General features: G+C 49.3%; 1 protein-coding gene across 5 annotated transcripts in view; it reads right to left on the bottom strand.

Moving 5' to 3' along the window:
• The window catches only part of ELMO3 (engulfment and cell motility 3), a 450596-nt gene that overhangs the window by 211242 nt on the left and 219451 nt on the right, over positions 1 to 19903 (bottom strand). For all 5 annotated transcript variants that reach the window (XM_088448606.1, XM_088448605.1, XM_088448607.1 and 2 more), the window contains exons 9-11: positions 15152 to 15230; positions 9705 to 9755; positions 9209 to 9331 (exon numbers count right to left, since the gene is read on the bottom strand). In XM_088448606.1, coding sequence (XP_088304732.1) covers positions 9209 to 9331; positions 9705 to 9755; positions 15152 to 15230 — 253 coding nt within the window. The remainder of the gene's footprint in view (positions 1 to 9208; positions 9332 to 9704; positions 9756 to 15151; positions 15231 to 19903) is intronic.

Here is a 19903-nt window from a genome sequence, read left to right on the forward strand (position 1 = left end):
TGACCTTGAGTGAGGGTCTTGACACTATGCACAGTGTTGTTTGCTGAAACCTGAAGCATAAAGGGGAATCCCCAGCGATATCGGATTTGATGCTGCCGTAGAATCTTAGTGACTGGCTGAAGATCCCGCCGTTTCTGAATAGTAGAGGGAGCCAGGTCCTGGAAGATTTGTAACTGCATATCTTGGAATGGTATCACTGGAGAGTCTCGAGTAGCTAACAAGATCCGCTCCTTTGAACGAAAATAGTGCAGGCGAACTATGACGTCTCTAGGAGGTTGAGTTGGAGAGGGCTTCGATCGGAGTGCTCTATGGGCTCTATCATACAAACAATCTTCATTTGTAAGAGCTGGAACTAAGTGTTGAAAAAAGTCCTTTAGAAATGACGGTAAGGAGGGGCCAAGGACTGGTTCTGCTATATTACGGATACATAAATTGTTGCGACGAGAAGGATTCTCTTGGTCCTCTTGTCTTTCTTTGAGTGTCTCCACCTCGTCATGAAGGCTAGAGAGTTCTTTATCAAGACGGATTTGGGAATGGCATAAGTCGTCCGATTTAGATTCCAGCGCATCCGTTCTGTTGCCAAGGGATGTCAATTCTGATTTAAATTCTGTTATAGCTTTTGACAGTTCTTGCTTGAAAGCAGTCTGAACTCCCTCCAACAAACCAGTCATAACCGCCTGAATTTGAGGATCAATACCAGCTTCGGATGAGCATGGGGAGGAGGGGGAATCTGGGGGTAGTGACGAACTCTGAGAACCCTTGGATTTAGATCCGAAGAAATTTGTAGAGGATGGTGGAGGTTTCTTACCTCTCTGCGACATAGTGAAATAATAATAATAAAAAATAAAAAAAAACTATGGTATGAAAAGTGAGACACAGGGCTCTACAAGAATAATCCAGGATATAATAGCAAATGGAGGTACACTGATTGTGGCTGCAATTGGATCTTGATGTAATTATCACAAAAGACCACAAGAGGGAGCCAGCGTAGAGTAAATGGCAAATGTCTACCAGCACAAAAATAAAAAATGTCAGGGCAAGAGCAAGCTAGATAGCTGAGTTGGATTAAACCTGTTAGGCTAGAGAAAATAAGCTGGGTATATACAGGTAGTTATACAGGAGCTCCAAACACAGAGAAGTATATATACACTTTCTTTACAATATATGTGGAGCACAGCACAATAGACTCAGTGTTTATTGGGTACAAAGAAGAGAAACACTGCAGAGTAGCAGCTATATGGCAGGAGCTGATCTGCAGGCTTGATCCTGCAGGGGTTAAAGCTTTAGCTCACAGGAGGGCAGCCTTTTAGCGACTGAAATATAGAAGAAGGGCCAGGGAGCCACCTGCACTGTAGATGCACCCAGGCTGCGTCTGTACAGCCAGGGATATATGACTGGGCAGAGCAGAGCTGTGTACTTAGATTCTGGAGCGGTCACCGGCTCCCTCACCGCTTCCAGGCTGAGCAGGGGATTTCAAGATGGCGGCGGGCGCTCCCTTTCTGCCGGCTCCGACCAGCGCCAGGCGCCCATACAGGTCCAGATGGAGGGCAAACGGATGGGTCCCTCTGGATGCCACCGCAGCCGCGTCAACCCGGGGGATCTCAGCAGAGAGAGTCGCGATTCCGGCTGGCCCGCGATCCGCCACGGAAATTTAGGTCCCGGCTTCAAGGGGGAAAGATAGGCCACAGCCTGCAGGAAGGTAGGAGTCCTTCCCCGGCTCCGTAGCTCTACCCCGGCGATGTCCACTGGAGCTGGGCAGTGACAGGGAGCTCGCAGGGGACACTGAGGCCAAGTTCAGCCAGGCAAAGGAGGTATTTTATTGCCTCTTTTCCAGGAGCCCCTAGCATGCACGGCTTTTCTAGAAGGCTGTCAAGCCATGTCCCCAAAATTATAGGTATTTTTATGTATAATGGTTATAAAAAAAACTAAGATTCATGTAATGGATTGAAGGTCAAACCCGCCCTCTCCAGAAACAGAAAGGGGGAGGAGATATTAGCTAGTGCTATAAATGTGTGCAAGAGACACCATCTAAATACATCCTGAGGAAGGCCTTTACATAGCTGAAACACGTTGATGTGGAAGGGGACTGTGTTTGGTGACCATAATTGGCTACAGAGGCACGTGTATTCCAGGAGAAAGATACCGGGAATAACATCTAATCATTCTGCTGATCATTGTGCCTTTGACAAAGGCCAAATATGGTACTAAGCTAATCCCCCTATTGATGTTTTTACATAAATTGATTGTTTGAATAAAACTGTTTTTACACTATGAGAGAAAAAAAAAATATTTTTGAGGAAGAAGATAAAAAGGATATTCTCGTCAATTACATATATGAAGGGTCGAGGATCGTTAATCCAATCCATTCATACACTGGCCTAATTGGGGCCTGAAAAGTGTACGCAGTATATATTTCCCTTGCCTATAAATTATTGAAAATAAATGATCTGCACTATGAGAAGTGTTTTTTCTGTGGTCATATAAAAGGAGGAGCCCTGCCATCAGGGTATCAACACCAGAAGAGGATTACACCCCCCCCCCTCTTTTAAGCACTGTTCACTCTTTTGGAAAAGCAAACAATTATATCCACAGTGAGTATATAATAATATATATGTCTATTTAGTCCTGTATCCTTGTTTATAGGGACGCTGGTTCCAATTTGTTGATATTTCATTGTTATATTTTAAGTAGTTGTGTGGTCACTACTAAGAATTTCAGCTGCACCAGTGATTGAAGCACAAGTATTCTAAAACTGTTTATACAAATAGAAACCAAACCACATCACCTACACAAACTACCAAAACTATTGGTTGCCTTAATAACAACTGAAAGACGACAAGGAAAAACTTAAATGTGCCTGAACCACCCAAAATGGGGGTCATTTACCAAAGCCTCTGGGTTTAAAGACCATCAGTCTCACGGAGCATATCCACTAAACGATTCACTCAATGAGTGATATCATTTAGTGTGTCCCCGGCAGTGCTGTGCTCAATGTCGTTAACAAGATTGTGTCATGCTTGCCACTGAGGGGTTGAAAGCCGAGGTCCGAGGTTGGGGAAGAAATCGGAGGTGAGGGGCCTGAATGTAAGATATCCTCATCCACAGGGGTAGGACCTTAATGAGACCCTATCAATGGTGCGGAGTCTAACCTGCTGGGAGGTATTCACCAATGAGCCCTATCAATCGGGATATGGGTTTTAGCTGCACCCAGCAGGCAGGTCACGGTCCTTTGATCTGGTATCCAAACCCTGTTGGAATAGAGAAACACACAGATGGTTGCCTGAGGAATATGGCTTCCTAGGAGGCACAACTGCAGTAGAAATTGTACTTGAGGTACCCACAGGTCGAAGGGTGTAGACGCACTATTGCGCTGAAGGATGGTTCTTTGGTATTGAACACAGGCTGAGGTGGTATGACACACTGTAGCTCCGGAAGGAGACGCTAAGTTGTACACAGGCTGAGGTAGTAAGACGCACTGTTGCTCCAGAAGGGGATGCTAATTTTTACACAGGCTGAGGTGTTATGACACACTGTTGAGCTAAAGGTAGCGCAGAGTTTGTACACAGGCTTGAGATGTTGAAACGCACTGCTGCACTGAAGGTAGCATGGAGTTGGCTCACTGGCAGAGATGGAAATACTGAGTTACACACAGGTGGAGATGGAATGACGCACTGTTGCACTGAAGATAGCACAGGGTAGCACTCCAGCAGAGATGGTCAAGCACACTAGAGAAGACACGGAGGTAATCTCAGAGGAACCTGGAACGAGGACTCAACTAGCATACACTAGGAATGACAAATGTTGTTCAGGCAACTTCCTGGAGTCCTGGAGCCGGTTATATACCCATGGGTAGCAGCTGATAGGAGAACACCATCAGCTGACTGAAGCCATGCTACCATTGGTTGGAGATACTGTCACATGAGAAGGACTGTCATGGCGGCGCCCATGACACAGGGCCAACCATGGAAGTCCGTGAGCGCCTAAGGCAGAATACTCAGCGCATCACCCGCCGCCGCACCAGACGTCTGACCACACAAGAGGTCAGAGGAAGCCGGCATGGAGGTAAGAGACAGCCGATCCTAGGCTGAACCCTGACAGTAAACCCCCTTTTCAGGGTGAACTCCGGACACCCACCAGGTTTATCAGGAAACCTCCTAAGGAAGCTTTGAACAAGTTGAGGGGTATGGACGTCAGAAGCCTTAATCCATGCTCTTTCTTCAGGGCCGTACCCCTTCCAAACAATGAGATATTAAAGGCCATTGAATCGATGTCGGGAATCCGGGATCCTTTCAACTTCAAACTCAGTACCCTGTTGAGTCTGTACTTGAGGTAACTTGGGAGGAGAAACTTGAAAATGGTTAAGAACCAAAGCACGTAAAAAGAGACACGTGGAAGGTATTGGATATCTTCATTTGTGGAGGAAGTTCCCACATGTACACCACTGGATTAACCATTTTGAGGATGCGGTAAGGACCAATGAAGCATGGTGCAAATTTCATGCTCGGCACCCTCAACCGAATATTCCTAGAGTACAACCAAACTTTATCTCTAACTCTCAGCAGTGGAACTGCAAGGCATTTTCTATCTGCAAATTTTTTATAATTTTTTGAAGATTGTTTCAAAGAGCCATGAATTTTCTTCCACAGAACTGAAAAAGACTCTACCAGACTGGTTACTGCTGGAACCTCTACTGGAGGTAAATCCTGAAAATGTGAAGTTCGAGGATGCCTACCAAAGACAGTGATGAATGGAGTAGATTTGGAAGAGGAATGGTACTTGTCATTATGTGAAAATCCACCCAAGGTAAGAGATCCACCCAGTCATCCTGAGAAGAGGAAACAAAGAGCCTAATAAAGGTCTCCAGCTCCTGGTTAACCCTTTCGGTTTGACCATTTGTTTGTGGGTGATAAGCAGAGGAGAACTTTAATATAATTCCACAAGTGTTGCATAGGGCTGTCCAAAATTTGGCCACAAATTGGATGCCCCAGTCAGACACTATCTCCTTTGGAAGATCGTGTAGCCTGAAGATATTCCAAATTTAGATCTTGGCCAGCTGAGGAGCAGACTGAACTCCTACCAGCGAAATAAAGAGAGTCATTTTAGAGAAACAATCCACAACAACCCACACAGTATTATGTCCCTTGGACCGCGGTAATTCTGAAATAAAGTCCATAGAGAGATGGATCCATGGAGCAACTGGAACTGGTAAGGGGCATAATGGACCAACCCCATTTTAGTGAGACACTGTGTTGGGCACATTTCACACAAGACAATATAAAATCTCGGATGTCTTCCTTCATAATGGGCCACCAGTATGATCGTTGAAGAAACTTGTATGTCTTGAAGATACCAGAATGTCCAGCAAAAAGTGAGGCATAAGCCCAAGTTAGTAAGCTCCTACGCAATTGTGGAGCAACGAAAATCTTGCCAGGTGGAAGAGTCAGCAGCTGAGTGGGTGCAAATATCCAGAATTGGATAAGCTTGGGATTGATACTGAGTGGTCATGAAGTACTGAGACAAGGTGTCAGCTTTTTTGTTTAGAACACCAGGGCGACACTGAAGTTTAAAATCAAATCTGGCAAAAAAGAGAGACCAACGAGCCTGTCTGGCGTTTAAATGATGAACAGTTTGTAAATATATCAGGTTTTTATGGTCCGTGATGATGGTGATAAGAAATCTAGCCCCTTCCAGAAGATATCACTTTGAGGTTCTGAATTTGTTGTGGACCCGGGGTGGTGATAGTGCAAAGAAAAATCCAGCCCCCGCAGGTGAAGAGGATGGTCTGATGAATCCTATGGCCAAATTCTCTTTAATATATTCGGACATTGCCGCAGTCTCCAGAACGGAAAGAGGATAGACTCGACCACGAAGTGGCAGCTTCCCAGGAATAAGTTCTATGCCACAGTCTCCAGGCCGATGAGGAGGTAACTGTTCACAAAAGACATCAGCGAAGTCCTGGCAAGGCTCGGGGAGGCAGAGAGCCAAGGAAACTTTCAATTGATCTGGCACAGAAAATTTGTAAGAAACTTGCTGAGTCCTTAAGGAAGTATGCGGGACAAACATCGGTGAAGGCAATTCGGACCCCAGGCAAGAGTTTCCATATTAGACCAATTTAATGTAGGATTATGTTGTTTCAACCAAGGTAAACCTGACACTAGTCCATAGGAGGACCTAGGTATATATACATACATACACCAGATATACATAGTTACATGCATACATATACCAGATACATAAATACATAGGTATATACATACACCAGATATACATAGTTACATGCATACATATACTAGATAAATAAATACATACATACAAATATCAGATGTACATATATATATATATATATATATATATATATATGTAAATACCACAGTAGTGCAATGCCAGGCCTGGCAGCTGGCTCCTCGTCAGTGATATCAGTCATGAAGAGGAGGAGAAAGAAGGGGAGGTGCTGGATACAGGTGCCCGCCCAGGTGTCAGACGGACCTGGAGTAGTCAGTGTGGGCGGGTGTGATGTTTAGGTCTAGGAAAATGGCAGCTGCGGGGGCGGCGGGAGAGTGGACACGCAGCCGCTGCCAATGCCATAGAGATGAAGGATGTCTATCAGAGACATTCTTCATTTTTTTTGCAGGGGGACTCAGCAGCGCCCTCCACAGTAAGCTTCTGCGCATGCGCAGAAGTTGTAACACTGCCTGATCGGAGCTGGGGAGCTCCGATTGCGGCAGCTGGGGCCGGGCCGGCGGATAATAGAAGTGATGAGTGACGGAAGCGAGCCAGGCGGCCGCCGGCCCCTAAAGACATATATAGGGACCGGCACAGCGGGAAACGGCCCGGCGTCCCAATCCGCCCCTGCCTGCGGGTGGTGGGATGCAGGTGGTATTTGGCCTGTTACCTGGGGGGGGCAGGTGGCATTTGGCCTGTTACCTGGGGGGCAGGTATATTTGTTCAACATTCATTATGTCATCATTACAGGAGATCTGTGCCAAGGATGTGTGCTTCATTACAGGAGATCTGTGCCAAGGATCTGTACTCCATTACAGGAGGTCTGTGCTGGAGATCTGTGCCAAGGATGTGTGCTTCATTACAGCAGATCTGTGCCAAGGATGTGTACTTCATTACAGGAGATTTGTGCCAAGGATGTGTACTTCATTACAGGAGATTTGTGCCAAGGATGTGTACTTCATTACAGGAGATTTGTGCCAAGGATGTGTACTTCATTACTGGAGATTTGTGCCAAGGATGTGTGCTTCATTACAGGAGATCTGTGCCAAGGATGTGTGCTCCATTACAGGAGGTCTGTGCAGGAGATCTGTGCCAAGGATGTGTGCTCCATTACAGGAGATCTGTGGCAAGGGTGTGTGCTTCATTACAGGAGATTTGTGCCCAAGGATGTGGGCTTCATTACAGGAGATCTATGCCAAGGATGTGTGCTTCATTATAGGAGATCTGTGCCAAGGATGTGTGCTCCATTACAGGAGATCTGTGCCAAGGATGTGTGCTCCATTACAGGAGATCTGTGCCAAGGATGTGTGCTTCATTACAGGAGATCTGTGCCAATGATGTGTACTCCATTACAGGAGATTTGTGCCCAAGGATGTGTACTTCATTACAGGAGATTTGTGCCCAAGGATGTGTACTTCATTACAGGAGATCTGTGCCAAGGATGTGTACTTCATTACAGGAGATTTGTGCCCAAGGATGTGTACTTCATTATAGGAGATTTGTGCCCAAGGATGTGTACTCCATTACAGGAGATCTGTGCCCAAGGATGTGTGCTTCATTACAGGAGATCTGTGCCAAGGATGTGTGCTCCATTACAGGAGATCTGTGCCAAGGATGTGTGTTCCATTACAGGAGTTCTGTGCAAGAGATCTGTGCCAAGGATATGTGCTTCATTACAGGAGATTTGTGCCCAAGGATGTGTGCTTCATTACAGGAGATATTTGCCCAAGGATGTGTGCTTCATTACAGGAGATATTTGCCCAAGGATGTGTGCTTCATTACAGGAGATTTGTGCAAAGGATGTGTGCTTCATTACAGGAGATCTGTGCCAAGGATCTGTACTCCATTACAGGAGGTCTGTGCTGGAGATCTGTGCCAAGGATGTGTGCTTCATTACAGGAGATCTGTGCCAAGGATGTGTGCTTCATTACAGTAGATCTGTGCCAAGGATGTGTGCTCCATTACAGGAGATCTGTGCAGGAGATCTGTGCCAAGGATGTGTGCTCCATTACAGGAGATCTGTGGCAAGGGTGTGTGCTTCATTACAGGAGATTTGTGCCCAAGGATGAGGGCTTCATTACAGCAGATCTGTGCCAAGGATGTGTGCTCCATTACAGGAGATTTGTGCCCAAGGATGTGTACTTCATTACAGGAGATCTATGCCAAGGATGTGTGCTTCATTACAGGAGATCTGTGCCAAGGATGTGTGCTCCATTACAGGATATCTGTGCCAAGAATGTGTGCTCCATTACAGGAAATCTGTGCCAAGGATGTGTGCTTCATTACAGGAGATCTGTGCCAAGGATGTGTGCTCCATTACAGGAGGTCTGTGCATGAGATCTGTGCCAAGGATGTGTGCTCCATTACAGGAGATCTGTGCCAAGGATGTGTGCTCCATTACAGGAGATCTGTGCCAAGGATGTGTGCTTCATTACAGGAGATCTGTGCAAGGATGTGTGCTCCATTACAGGAGGTCTGTGCCAAGGATGTGTGCTTTATTACAGGGGATCTGTGCCAAGGATGTGTGATTCATTACAGGAGATCTGTGCCAAGGATCTGTACTCCATTACAGGAGATCTGTGCCAAGGATGTGTGCTCCATTACAGGGCATGTGTGTTCTATGACACAGGATCTTTATCCAATGATGTGTGCTCCACTACAGGTGATAATTGCTTTGGAACTCATTTACATTTTGATGGAAGTCAATTTCACGAGTACACCTCCTCTTCAGGGTTACATGCATAGGTGTTACATTCACAATTCCCATAGCATGACCTGCTTACCAGTGTGCTACTTACCTGACAACTTTGAAATTCTAATACCATCTAGCATCTGTGTGAAAGTAAAGTAAAGGGGGGCACTTCTACCATGCATTTTACTTGGAAATGGGTGATAAAGGGGGTGACATACTCTTCAGAGAGTCTGTGGGACTCACCTGGATGTCCCAGAAGAGTAGGCAAGTTTGCATTGAAATAATTATACTTACAACATCATTAGGATCCATAGTAGTCTTCATCAGATCTTCTAGTAGGCCCAGGCTGAGACACTGCAGTGCATACAGGTAATGGCTCATCTCATCTCCTAATACTGGCCAGCCATGGATTATGTGCTGTAACAAGCAAACAGCCAATGGGTAATGTGCTGTAACAAGCAAACAGCCCATGGGGAGTGTGCTGTAACAAGCAAACAGCCCATGGGGAATGTGCTGTAACAAGCAAACAGCCCATGGGGAATGTGCTGTAACAAGCAAACAGCCCATGGGGAATGTGCTGTAACAAGCAAACAGCCAATGGGGAATGTGCTGTAACAAGCAAACAGCCCATGGGGAATGTGCTGTAACAAGCAAACAGCCCATGGGTAATGTGCTATAACAAGCAAACAGCCAATGGGGAATGTGCTGTAACAAGCAAACAGCCAATGGGGAATGTGCTGGAATCAGCAAATATAGACTTATTACAGACGTGTTTCTTGACATCTCTCACCTTATGGATAAACTGTCTCATATTCCTCTTCCACAGATATTCCAGCATCTCCTAGTAAAAGAAATATAGTCAGACACTCTAATGTGTAAACTAATCAGTCACAGAGGAGCTTAATATGATTTTTTCATCACCTTCCATACATAGGTGCTATAATGTTCTCACAGATTACACAACACATAAAACAAGAGATATGGTAATAACTTACCTTTGTTATCTCTGTTTCTACGAAGTCCATAGGGTCCACAGGGTGACCTTGGGGTATAGCTGGATCCTGGATCCTCGGGCACCACGGAGTTAAAGCTTTTAGCTGCTCCCAGGATGCACTTGGGTCCATCCTCCTCTATACCCCGCCCCCGAGCCACAGGTACCTCAGTTGGTAAGCAGCCAAGGCCGGAGGAGGAGACGAAACAGAGAGAAGGAAGACTGGAATACACAAGAACCATACTCACAGAAATGGGAGACGGAAAACTGGTGACTAGTCGCAGAGCCCATATGAAGCCAGGTGCATCAGGGCGGGTGCCCTGTGGACCCTATGGACTTCGTAGAAACAGAGATAACAAAGGTAAGTTCTTACCATATCTCTTGTTTTCTACTTCAGGGTCCATAGGGGTCCACAGGGTGACCTTGGGGATGTCCCAAAGCAGTCCAACTAAGGGCGGGGACGCTCCTGTGCTGATAGGAGAACCCAGCGCCCAAAGGATGCATCCTGAGAGGCAAAGGTGTCAAACGCATAGAACCTCAAAAAGGTCTGAATGGAAGACCAGGTGGCCACCTTACACAGCTGAACAGCAGAGGCGCCACGGATAGCAGCCCAAGAAGGGCCCACAGACCGAGTGGAATGAGCCTTAACAGAGGCTGGAACAAGTAAACCCTCCTGCATATAAGCCTCAATAATAACAGAATGAAGCCAACGGGCTAGAGTCTGTTTGTTGGCAGGCCAACCCCTCTTGTGAAAACCAAAGAGGATAAACAAAAAATCCGACTTCCTCACAGAACTAATCCGGTCCACATAAACCTGGAGTGCACGGACAACGTCTAAGGAAGCCTCCCCAGCTGAAAGATCAGGTGACTGAAAGGCTGGTACAACAATTTCCTGATTAATGTGGAACCTGGAAACCACCTTAGGCAGGAAATCAGGACGAGTGCGAAGCACCGCTCTGTCTTGATGAAAAACCAGAAAAGGGGGACGACAGGAAAGCGCCCCCAAATCCGAAACCCTCCTTGCAGAAGCAATTGCCAAGAGAAAAAGTTAGCCACTTGAGCTCCACTGACTCCAAGGGCTCAAAAGGAGGACCCTGTAAGGCCCGAAGAACCACCCCCAAATCCCACGGGGCCACAGGTGGCAAAAAGGGAGGCTGGATTCTTAAAACACCCTGGAAAAAGGTGTGTACGTCCGGCATAGCAGCAATCCTGCGCTGGAACCACACCTACAGAGCAGACACGAGCACCTTCAGTGAGGAAAGACGTAATCCTAACTCCAAACCCGACTGAAGGAAAGCCAGAATACGTGAAACCAGGAACACCTGGGGATCATATTTTCTGGCCTCGCACCACTGAAAGTAAGTGTGCCACACTCTGTGGTAGATCCTCGCGGAAGCAGGCTTGCGCGCCCTCAGCATAGTGGTAATAACGGAGCTAGAAAAGCCCTGAGACCTCAGGACGGCTGTCTCAAGAGCCACGCCATCAAAGATAGTCGACCCAGATCTGGGTGAAGACAGGGCCCCTGAGACAACAGGTCCCACCATTGAGGTAGGAGGTATGGAGCGTCGATGGACAGGCTCCGCAAATCGGAGTACCACGGCCTTCTGGGCCACGCTGGGGCCACCAGGATCAGTGTGCCTCCGTCCTGCTTGAACTTGCGCAGGACCCGAGGCAGCAGAGATATCGGAGGGAACAAGTAAGCCAGGTGAAACAGCCATTTCACCGACAGCGCGTCTATCAGACTTGCGCCTGCGTCCCTTGTCCTTGACCCGTACACGGGAAGCTTGTGATTGTGAATTTGGGAACCCTGAGAAACCTGTTCAGGGACTTCAAATTGAGGATGGGGCGATGAGAGCCATTGGGTTTCTGCACCAGAAACAGCGTAGAGTAATACCCCATCCCACGTTGAGATTGTGGTATGGGTATAATGACCCCCGCCTTCAGCAAGGCCTCTATGGCTTCCTGAACCTGCAAGGCCTTGGTTTTGTCCTGAGAAGGACTCATGCAAAAAAACTGGCGAGGCGGCCTGTGCCGAAAAGACAGGGCGTACCCCTGGGAGACCACTTCTCGCACCCAGGCATCCGTGGTGGTATTGTGCCAGCACTGGGCGAATTGAAGAAGTCGGCCTCCCACTCTGGGGTCCCCCAGAGGGAGGCCCATCCCATCATGCAGAAGGCTTATCTTCTTGCTTGGAAGAAGGGCGCCTAGCACTCCAGGCTTGCTTCTTTGGCTTTGAGGCGGTCTTGGTTGCGGACTGCCTCAGGAAGGACTGACCCTTTGCCTTGCCCTGAACCCGAAAGGAGCGAAAGGCCGAGCTCCGGACCTTAGCAGGTGTCGTAGCTGAAGGGAGGAAGGCTGACTTGGATTTTGCCAGGGTATCTACTATTTTGTCCAGGTCCAGACCAAATAGTAATTCTCCATTAAAAGGTAAGGCCTCCATGCCTTTCTTTGAATCAGCGTCTGCTCTCCAAGACCTCAACCACAAGGATCTGCGAGCAGACACTGCTGCCGCCGAAACCCTAGAGGTCAGCAGGCTAGCATCCAAAGATGCTTCTCCAATGTAGGAAGCGGCATCTCTCTTCTGTCCTAGCAACGCCCTCTGGACATCCGGAGCTTCATCCGTAAACGTATCCTCCAAGGCATTGGCCCAACCCTCAATGGCCTTGGCCACCCAAGAGATGGCCATGGACGGCCGGGCTACAGCCCCTGAGAGTAAATAAGACTTTAGACAAGTCTCCACCTTCCTGTCTGTAGGATCCTTCAGCGAGGATATAGACGGCAATGGTAAAGTAGCACTCCTGATGAGGCATGTTACATGGGAATCGACCGCAGGCGGAGTTTCCCATTTCTTACAATGTGCCTCCGGAAACGGATAATTGGACGCCAACCACTTCTGTGGCAGGAATCGCTTACTGGGCATCTGCCAGGCCACCGCCATGTGATCCGTCAACTGATCAGACAAGGGGAACGTTGCAGAAGTAACCTTAGCTTTTTTAAAACTAGGATACCTTCAACTTGGGAGCGGGTGCCTCATCCTCGATCAGAAGAATGGCCCGCACCGCCTTAACCAGAGCCCGCACAATGATGGAGGACTTAATGTCTACCTCCTGGACTGAGGCATCTGAGGCTGAGTCATCCTGCTCCTCACCATCATCCAAGGACCCCTCAGAGTCCGAAAAATGCGCAGCCTGTGCCATGACTGAGCGTTTAGACGCCCTGGAGGGCACGTCACTGCGCAACATCGACTGAAAAGCCGAAGATGCTGCCGCCAAATCTTGGACAGTGTGGGAAAGCGCATCCACCCAGGGTGGAGGAGCTGCCACAGGAGCCTGAAACGGCACCACAGCCTGCTGCGCCACAGGGGTGGACTGTATATACATTGGCAACCCCGCATAGGGACCAACAGGCTGAGACCCCGGAGGAGTCTGCAATAATTGTGGGACACCCGGGGAATGGGGGATGGTAGGCTGGGGCAACGCCCTAGTAGGGACGGCAGTCAGGACCAACAGACGGTCCGCGATGGACACCAGCACCTGGGAAAACATTGCCCATGGTGGCTCCTGCGACATAGGAGGTTTAGACGTACCAGGGACCGCCTGGCACCGTCCGCACATGCCGTCCTGTGACAAATCCTCCCTATCCACTCCTGCAGGAGAACAATACCGGAGCCACGGAGTGCTCAATCTCCTCCTCAGACATGACAGACTATATAATTAAATATACAATTATGACACAGGAAGAAAATGTGCGCACTCACCAGTGTGCTGAACAACAGCCCACAATATGGCCCTGTGTAGCACACAACTGTATGTGACGGACCTCACAAATACGTGATCTATATAAGTGAGGTCAGTAGAAACACCCTTCCCCCGCACACCTGTAGGGCTTGTAGGAGAAGGAAAGGGATAGGTATAGGCTGACAGTAAGTAGAAATTAGCACAGACAGGCAGCACTAGCAAAAGTCACATACCATGCAGGAAGATATACTCACTGCACCTTTCCACTACAATCAACCTGCCCAGATTCAGTGTCTGGGAGGGCTATAGTGCTGTGTACACTGTCCTTTTGCAGGGGAGAAGTACACAGGGGGACCGGTCCGCGTGCTCCCTGAGAGTATCTGCTCTGCCACAGAGAAAATGGCTGCTGGAGACCTCAGAGGAGGAGTGGCCGTGTATCTGCAGCTCAGTGACGCCAGACTACTAGCTGAAAGGCGCGCTGAGCTGAGGGGAGGAGCCGCTAGACAGGGAAGGCTTTCTCACCTGGCTAGCATATTAACCCCCGGGTTGCCGGCATCCCGCTTCCCGCGTTATTCACCCTGGTGGTCTAGTGGTCTGGCGGGGTATGCCTCCAAAGGAGGGGGAGCCCGCCGCCACCGCTAGTGCCCCCGGTCTGTCCCCTAGATCGGGGGCATGGGACTGCATTTAAAAGGAACCCGCGCACCGCCGCTAATCAGCGGTGCGCGGCTTACCTGAATCTCCCCGGCATCTCCGGCAGCAGTCCCGGGGAAACCAGAGTCCGGCTAGTACAGACTCTAGCTTCCCCTGCCGCGATCCCCAGTTTAGTGCTGGTGTCGCGGCGCCAGCAGGGAGAAGGAGCGGCAGCGTGGGCGTCTGTACAGACAGCCCATCGCTGCCGCTCTGGAGAAAAAAACTGTAGTTTAAATAAAAAATAAATTTAACAAAGTTAAAAAATAAAAAGCCCAGGGTGACCCGACTCCGGCCGGGCACCATCTTAAACTGAGGTGCCTGTGGCTCAGGGGCGGGGTATAGAGGAGGATGGACCCAAGAGCATCCAGGGAGCAGCTAAAAGCTTTAACTCCGTGGTGACCGAGGATCCAGCTATACTCCAAGGTCACCCTGTGGACCCCTGTGGACCCTGAAGTAGAAACATAGTATATAGCAGTGGTTCCCAAACTTATCTGAATTACGGCGCTCAAGAGAATCCTCATTTTATTAATGGCACCTCTAAGCCAAACGTTTCTTGCTTACATGTCATCCTCAGGATCAGTTATGTGGTGGGAACGGGGCTGCGCTTCTCAATGTCCACATATTATATGATAGGCAAAACCAATGCTGGTGGCCGCCAATCACATGGACCACAAGTAATTTTATTTGGCCCCAACCAATGGCACCACTGCAAATGTCGCACGGCACCCAGTTTGGGAACCACAACTATAGAGGAACATAATATTTATATTGTGCTTCTTTGTAATATCAGGTCCTCACCCACCCACCTAATCCTCTTACCGCTCGCTCTCTGCCCCCCACTTTCTGCAGCAAGGCCACAAGAAGAGCCATCACTTTGATCTGCGTCGCCTGGTTTGGCCTGCAAGAAAATGCACAGCATTCAGTTATGTGATATCTCCAGATGGTAAAGGCACACTGACCTCAATGGTTTTTTTGTTTTTCCTTACTTGTGCCTGGTACAAGAGATGAGCAAAAATTTCAACTTACTATTAAAAAGAAACTGACTTTCCGGTCCTGTAACCAGGAGAGTAACTAGAGCTTTGTGGGCCCCATAGCAACATTTTGATGTGTACCAATGCTTCTAGAGAAACACTTCTCTCCACAGCAGCTGTTCATCTTATGCCCCATAGTAGTCTGGAGTCTTCGTTATCTGTAGGCCCCATAGTAGTCTGGAGTTTGCATTATCTGTATGTCCCAGAGTAGTCTGGAGACTTAGTTATCTGTAGGCCCCATAGTAGTCTGGAAACTTAGTTATCTGTAGGCCCCATAGTAGTCTGGAGTCTTCGTTATCTGTAGGCCCCATAGTAGTCTGGAGTTTGCATTATCTGTATGTCCGAGAGTAGTCTGGAGACTTAGTTATCTGTAGGCCCCATAGTAGTATGGAGACTTAGTTATCTGTAGGCCCCATAGTAGTCTGGAGACTTAGGCCCTGATTCAGAGCCGGACGCTCTGACCAGAGCGCTCGCTCTGAATCAGGGCCCACCTCCATAAATATGGAGTGTCCTCCTGATATTGTCTGATCAAAGGGGGCGTGCTGTCGATGTTGATTGACAACACGCCCCCTTTGGTGGGCGTGCCTGCCAGACGGAGGCGTTCCCATGGGACCGTCAGAACCCGGCCCCTAGTGATGTCAGTGGGAGTGATTTTGGCTCTGATAGAGCCAAAATCACTCCTGGCCTTGCAGTTGAGAAACTCAACCGCAGGCTTCTGCTCGCACTGGCGATGGTCGCGATGGTCAAGACCATCACGACCATCATCCTGCACGCTCGTATATGCTGTGGGTGGTGACCCACAGCTAAACGAGCGTCCAGGAGGACGCTCCATTTTAATGGAGGTGGGCCCTGATTCAGAGCGAGCGCTCTGGTCAGAGCGTCCGGCTCTGAATCAGGGCCTTAGTTATCTGTAGGCCCCATAGTAGTCTGGAGACTAATGGAGCATACACACGGTCAGATTTGTCAGACTTGTCAGATTTGTCAGATGAACGATTTGACCAAAGTTTTGAACGATTTTAACGATTTTTGACTGCATTAAAATGAATGGAATCGTCCAAGTGTGACTGCAAACACATCAGATGTCAGATATCGTTATCTGACAAACGGGAACGCGCATTGTAGATCATCCATCGTTCAGGCATGTCAGATATGTCAGATTTTCCTTCAGATATGAACGACTGAACGATTTTTATATCGTTATCGTTCATATCTGAAGGAAAAATCTGACCGTGTGTATGCACCATTAGTTATCTGTAGGCCCCACAGTAGTCTAGAGACTTAGGGCCTGATTCAGAGCCACTCGTAAGCGGCAGCTCGTTCTGAGCGATGTTTGCCCAACTGCGCATGCGTACGGATCGTTATACGCATGCGCGAACCAGTCAGTGCGGCCGAAATTCATGTGCTCGCAAAATAGCGAATGCCTGCTAATTTGAGTGACAGAATGAGGCGTATGTGGGTGGTAACAGGGGAAGGTGCTTGAAAACGGGGAGTGGAAATCAGAACGCAGGCGTGCTTAAAGGTCAAAACGGGCGTTTTCAGGGAGTGCATAATTAATCCAGCAGCGTCAATGACCACGTCACTTGGTTTTTTTAAACTCAGAACTGCTCGCAAAATAGTGGTTGAAAAAACCAACCACAAGAATAGCGAGCAGTTCAGACGCTGTTCGATGTACTCGATTAATCTAATAAATAGCGGACATGACGTATGGTGCGAGCGGCCAGGGGGCGTATTTTTCAAATTTACGTTCGCATGTTTTGCTCGCTCGTTCAGACTTAGAGGCGTGAACAGACCGCAAAGTGCGAACGGTTCATTTGAATAGCCATCCCTTTTTAGAAAACGAACGACCGCAAATAGCGAGCGGCTCTGAATGAGGGCCTTAGTTATCTGTAGGCTGCATTGTAATCTGGAGACTTAGGGCCTGATTCAGACCCACTCGCGAGCGGCTGTCCGCTCGCAAGTGGGTCGATGTTATGCACTGAGCATGCGCACGACGGAGGGAGCTCTGTCGTGCGCATGCGCCAGACGCGACGAGCGAAGGAAAGTCCTTCGCTCGTTGTGTCCGATCAAAGGGGGCGTGCTGTCAATGTTGATTGACAGCACGCCCCCTTTGGTGGGCGTGCCGGGGGCGTGCCTCCCTGACGGGGGCGTTCCCACGGGAACGCCTCCCGTCAGAAGCCTGTAGGCTTCCCACTGACATCACTATTGATGTCAGTGGGAGTGATTTTGGCTCTGATAGAGCCAAAATCACTCCGGAGCTTGCGGTTGAAAACCTCAACCGCAGGCTCCGGCTCGCAATTTCGATGGTCGCGATGGTCTCGACCATCGCGGCCATCACAAAGCACGCTCGTATAGCTGTGGGTGGTGACCCACAGCTATACGAGCGTCCAGGAGGACGCTCCATGAAAATGGAGCCCGGCCCTCATTCAGAGCGTGCGCTCTGCTCAGAGCGTACGGCTCTGAATGAGGGCCTTAGTTATCTGTAGGCCCCATAGTAGTCTGGAGGCTTAGTTATCTGTAGGCCCCATAGTAGTTTGGAGACTTAGGCCCTCATTCAGAGCCGCTCGCTAGCAGCAGTACGCTCGTTCCGAGCGATGTTCGCACATCTGCGCATGCGTACGGTTTTTAGTACGCATGCACGAACCAGTCAGTGCGGCCGAAAATCGCTTGTACGCTATATAGCGAGTGCCAGCTATTTTGAGTGACAGAATGAGGCGTATGTGGGTGGTAACAGGGGAAGGTGCTTGTAAACGGGGGAGTGGAATTCGAACGCAGGCGTGCTTAAAGGTCAAAACGGGCGTTTTAAGGGAGTGCATAATTAATACAGCAGCGTCACTGACCACGTCACTTGGTTTTTTTTAACTCAGAACTGCTCGCAAAATAGCGGTTGAAAAAACCAACCACAAGAATAGCGAGCAGTTCATACGCTGTACGATGTACTCGATTAATCTAATAAATAGCGGACATGACGTATGGTGCGAGCGGCCAGGGGGCGTTCAGACTTAGAGGTGTGAACAGACTGCATTTTGCGAACGATCATATGAATAGCCACCCCTTGTTTTTGAACGAACGACCGCAAATAGCGAACGGCTCTGAATCAGGCCCTTAGTTATCTGTAGGCCCCATAGTAGTTTGGAGACTTAGGGCCTGATTCAGACCCACTCGCGAGCGGCTGTCCGCTCGCAAGTGGGTCGATGTTATGGACTGAGCATGCGCACGACGGAGGGAGCTCCGTCGTGCTCATGCGCCAGACGCGACGAGCGAAGGAAAGTCCTTCGCTCGTTGTGTCCGATCAAAGGGGGCGTGCTGTCAATGTTGATTGACAGCACGCCCCCTTTGGTGGGCGTGCCGGGGGCGTGCCTCCCTGACGGGGGCGTTCTCACGGGAACGCCTCCCGTCTGAAGCCGGCCCACTGACATCACTAGTGATGTCAGTGGGAGTGATTTTGGCTCTGATAGAGCCAAAATCACTCCGGAGCTTGCGGTTGAAAAGCTCAACCGCAGGTCTCGACCATCGCGACCATCACAATGCACGCTCGTATAGCCTGTGGGTGGTGACCCACAGCTATACGAGCGTCCAGGAGGACGCTCCATGAAAATGGAGCCCGGCCCTCATTCAGAGCGTGCGCTCTGCTCAGAGCGTCCGGCTCTGAATGAGGGCCTTAGTTATCTGTAGGCCTCATAGTAGTCTGGAGACTTAGTTATCTGTATGCCCCATAGTAGTCTGGAGACTTAGGCCCTCATTCAGAGCCGTACGCTCTGAGCAGAGCGCACGCTCTGAATGAGGGCCAGGCTCCATTTTCATGGAGTGTCCTCCTGGACGCTCGTATAGCTGTGGGTCACCACCCACAGGCTATACGAGCGTGCATTGTGATGGTCGCGATGGTCGAGACCATCGCGACCATCGAATTTGCGAGCCGGAGCCTGCGGTTGAGGTTTTCAACCGCAAGCTCCGGAGTGATTTTGGCTCTATCAGAGCCAAAATCACTCCCACTGACATCACTAGTGATGTCAGTGGGCCGGCTTCAGACGGGAGGCGTTCCCGTGGGAACGCCCCCGTCAGGGAGGCACGCCCCCGGCACGCCCACCAAAGGGGGCGTGCTGTCAATCAACATTGACAGCACGCCCCCTTTGATCGGACACAACGAGCGAAGGACTTTCCTTCGCTCGTCGCGTCTGGCGCATGCGCACGACGGAGCTCCCTCCGTCGTGCGCATGCTCAGTCCATAACATCGACCCACTTGCGAGCGGACAGCCGCTCGCGAGTGGGTCTGAATCAGGCCCTTAGTTATCTGTAGGCCCCATAGTAGTCTGGAGACTTAGTTATCTGTATGCCCCATAGTAGTCTGGAGACTTAGTTATCTGTATGCCCCATAGTAGTCTGGAGGCTTAGTTATCTGTAGGCCCCATAGTAGTCTGGAGGCTTAGTTATCTGTAGGCCCCATAGTAGTCTGGAGACTTAGTTATCGGTAGGCCCCATAGTAGTCTGGAGGCTTAGTTATCTGTAGGCCCCATAGTAGTCTGGAGACTTAGTTATCGGTAGG

This window comes from Taudactylus pleione, unplaced genomic scaffold (assembly GCF_031769625.1).
Source record: "Taudactylus pleione unplaced genomic scaffold, aTauple2 ptg000461l, whole genome shotgun sequence".
Classification (NCBI taxonomy): Eukaryota; Metazoa; Chordata; class Amphibia; order Anura; family Myobatrachidae; genus Taudactylus; species Taudactylus pleione.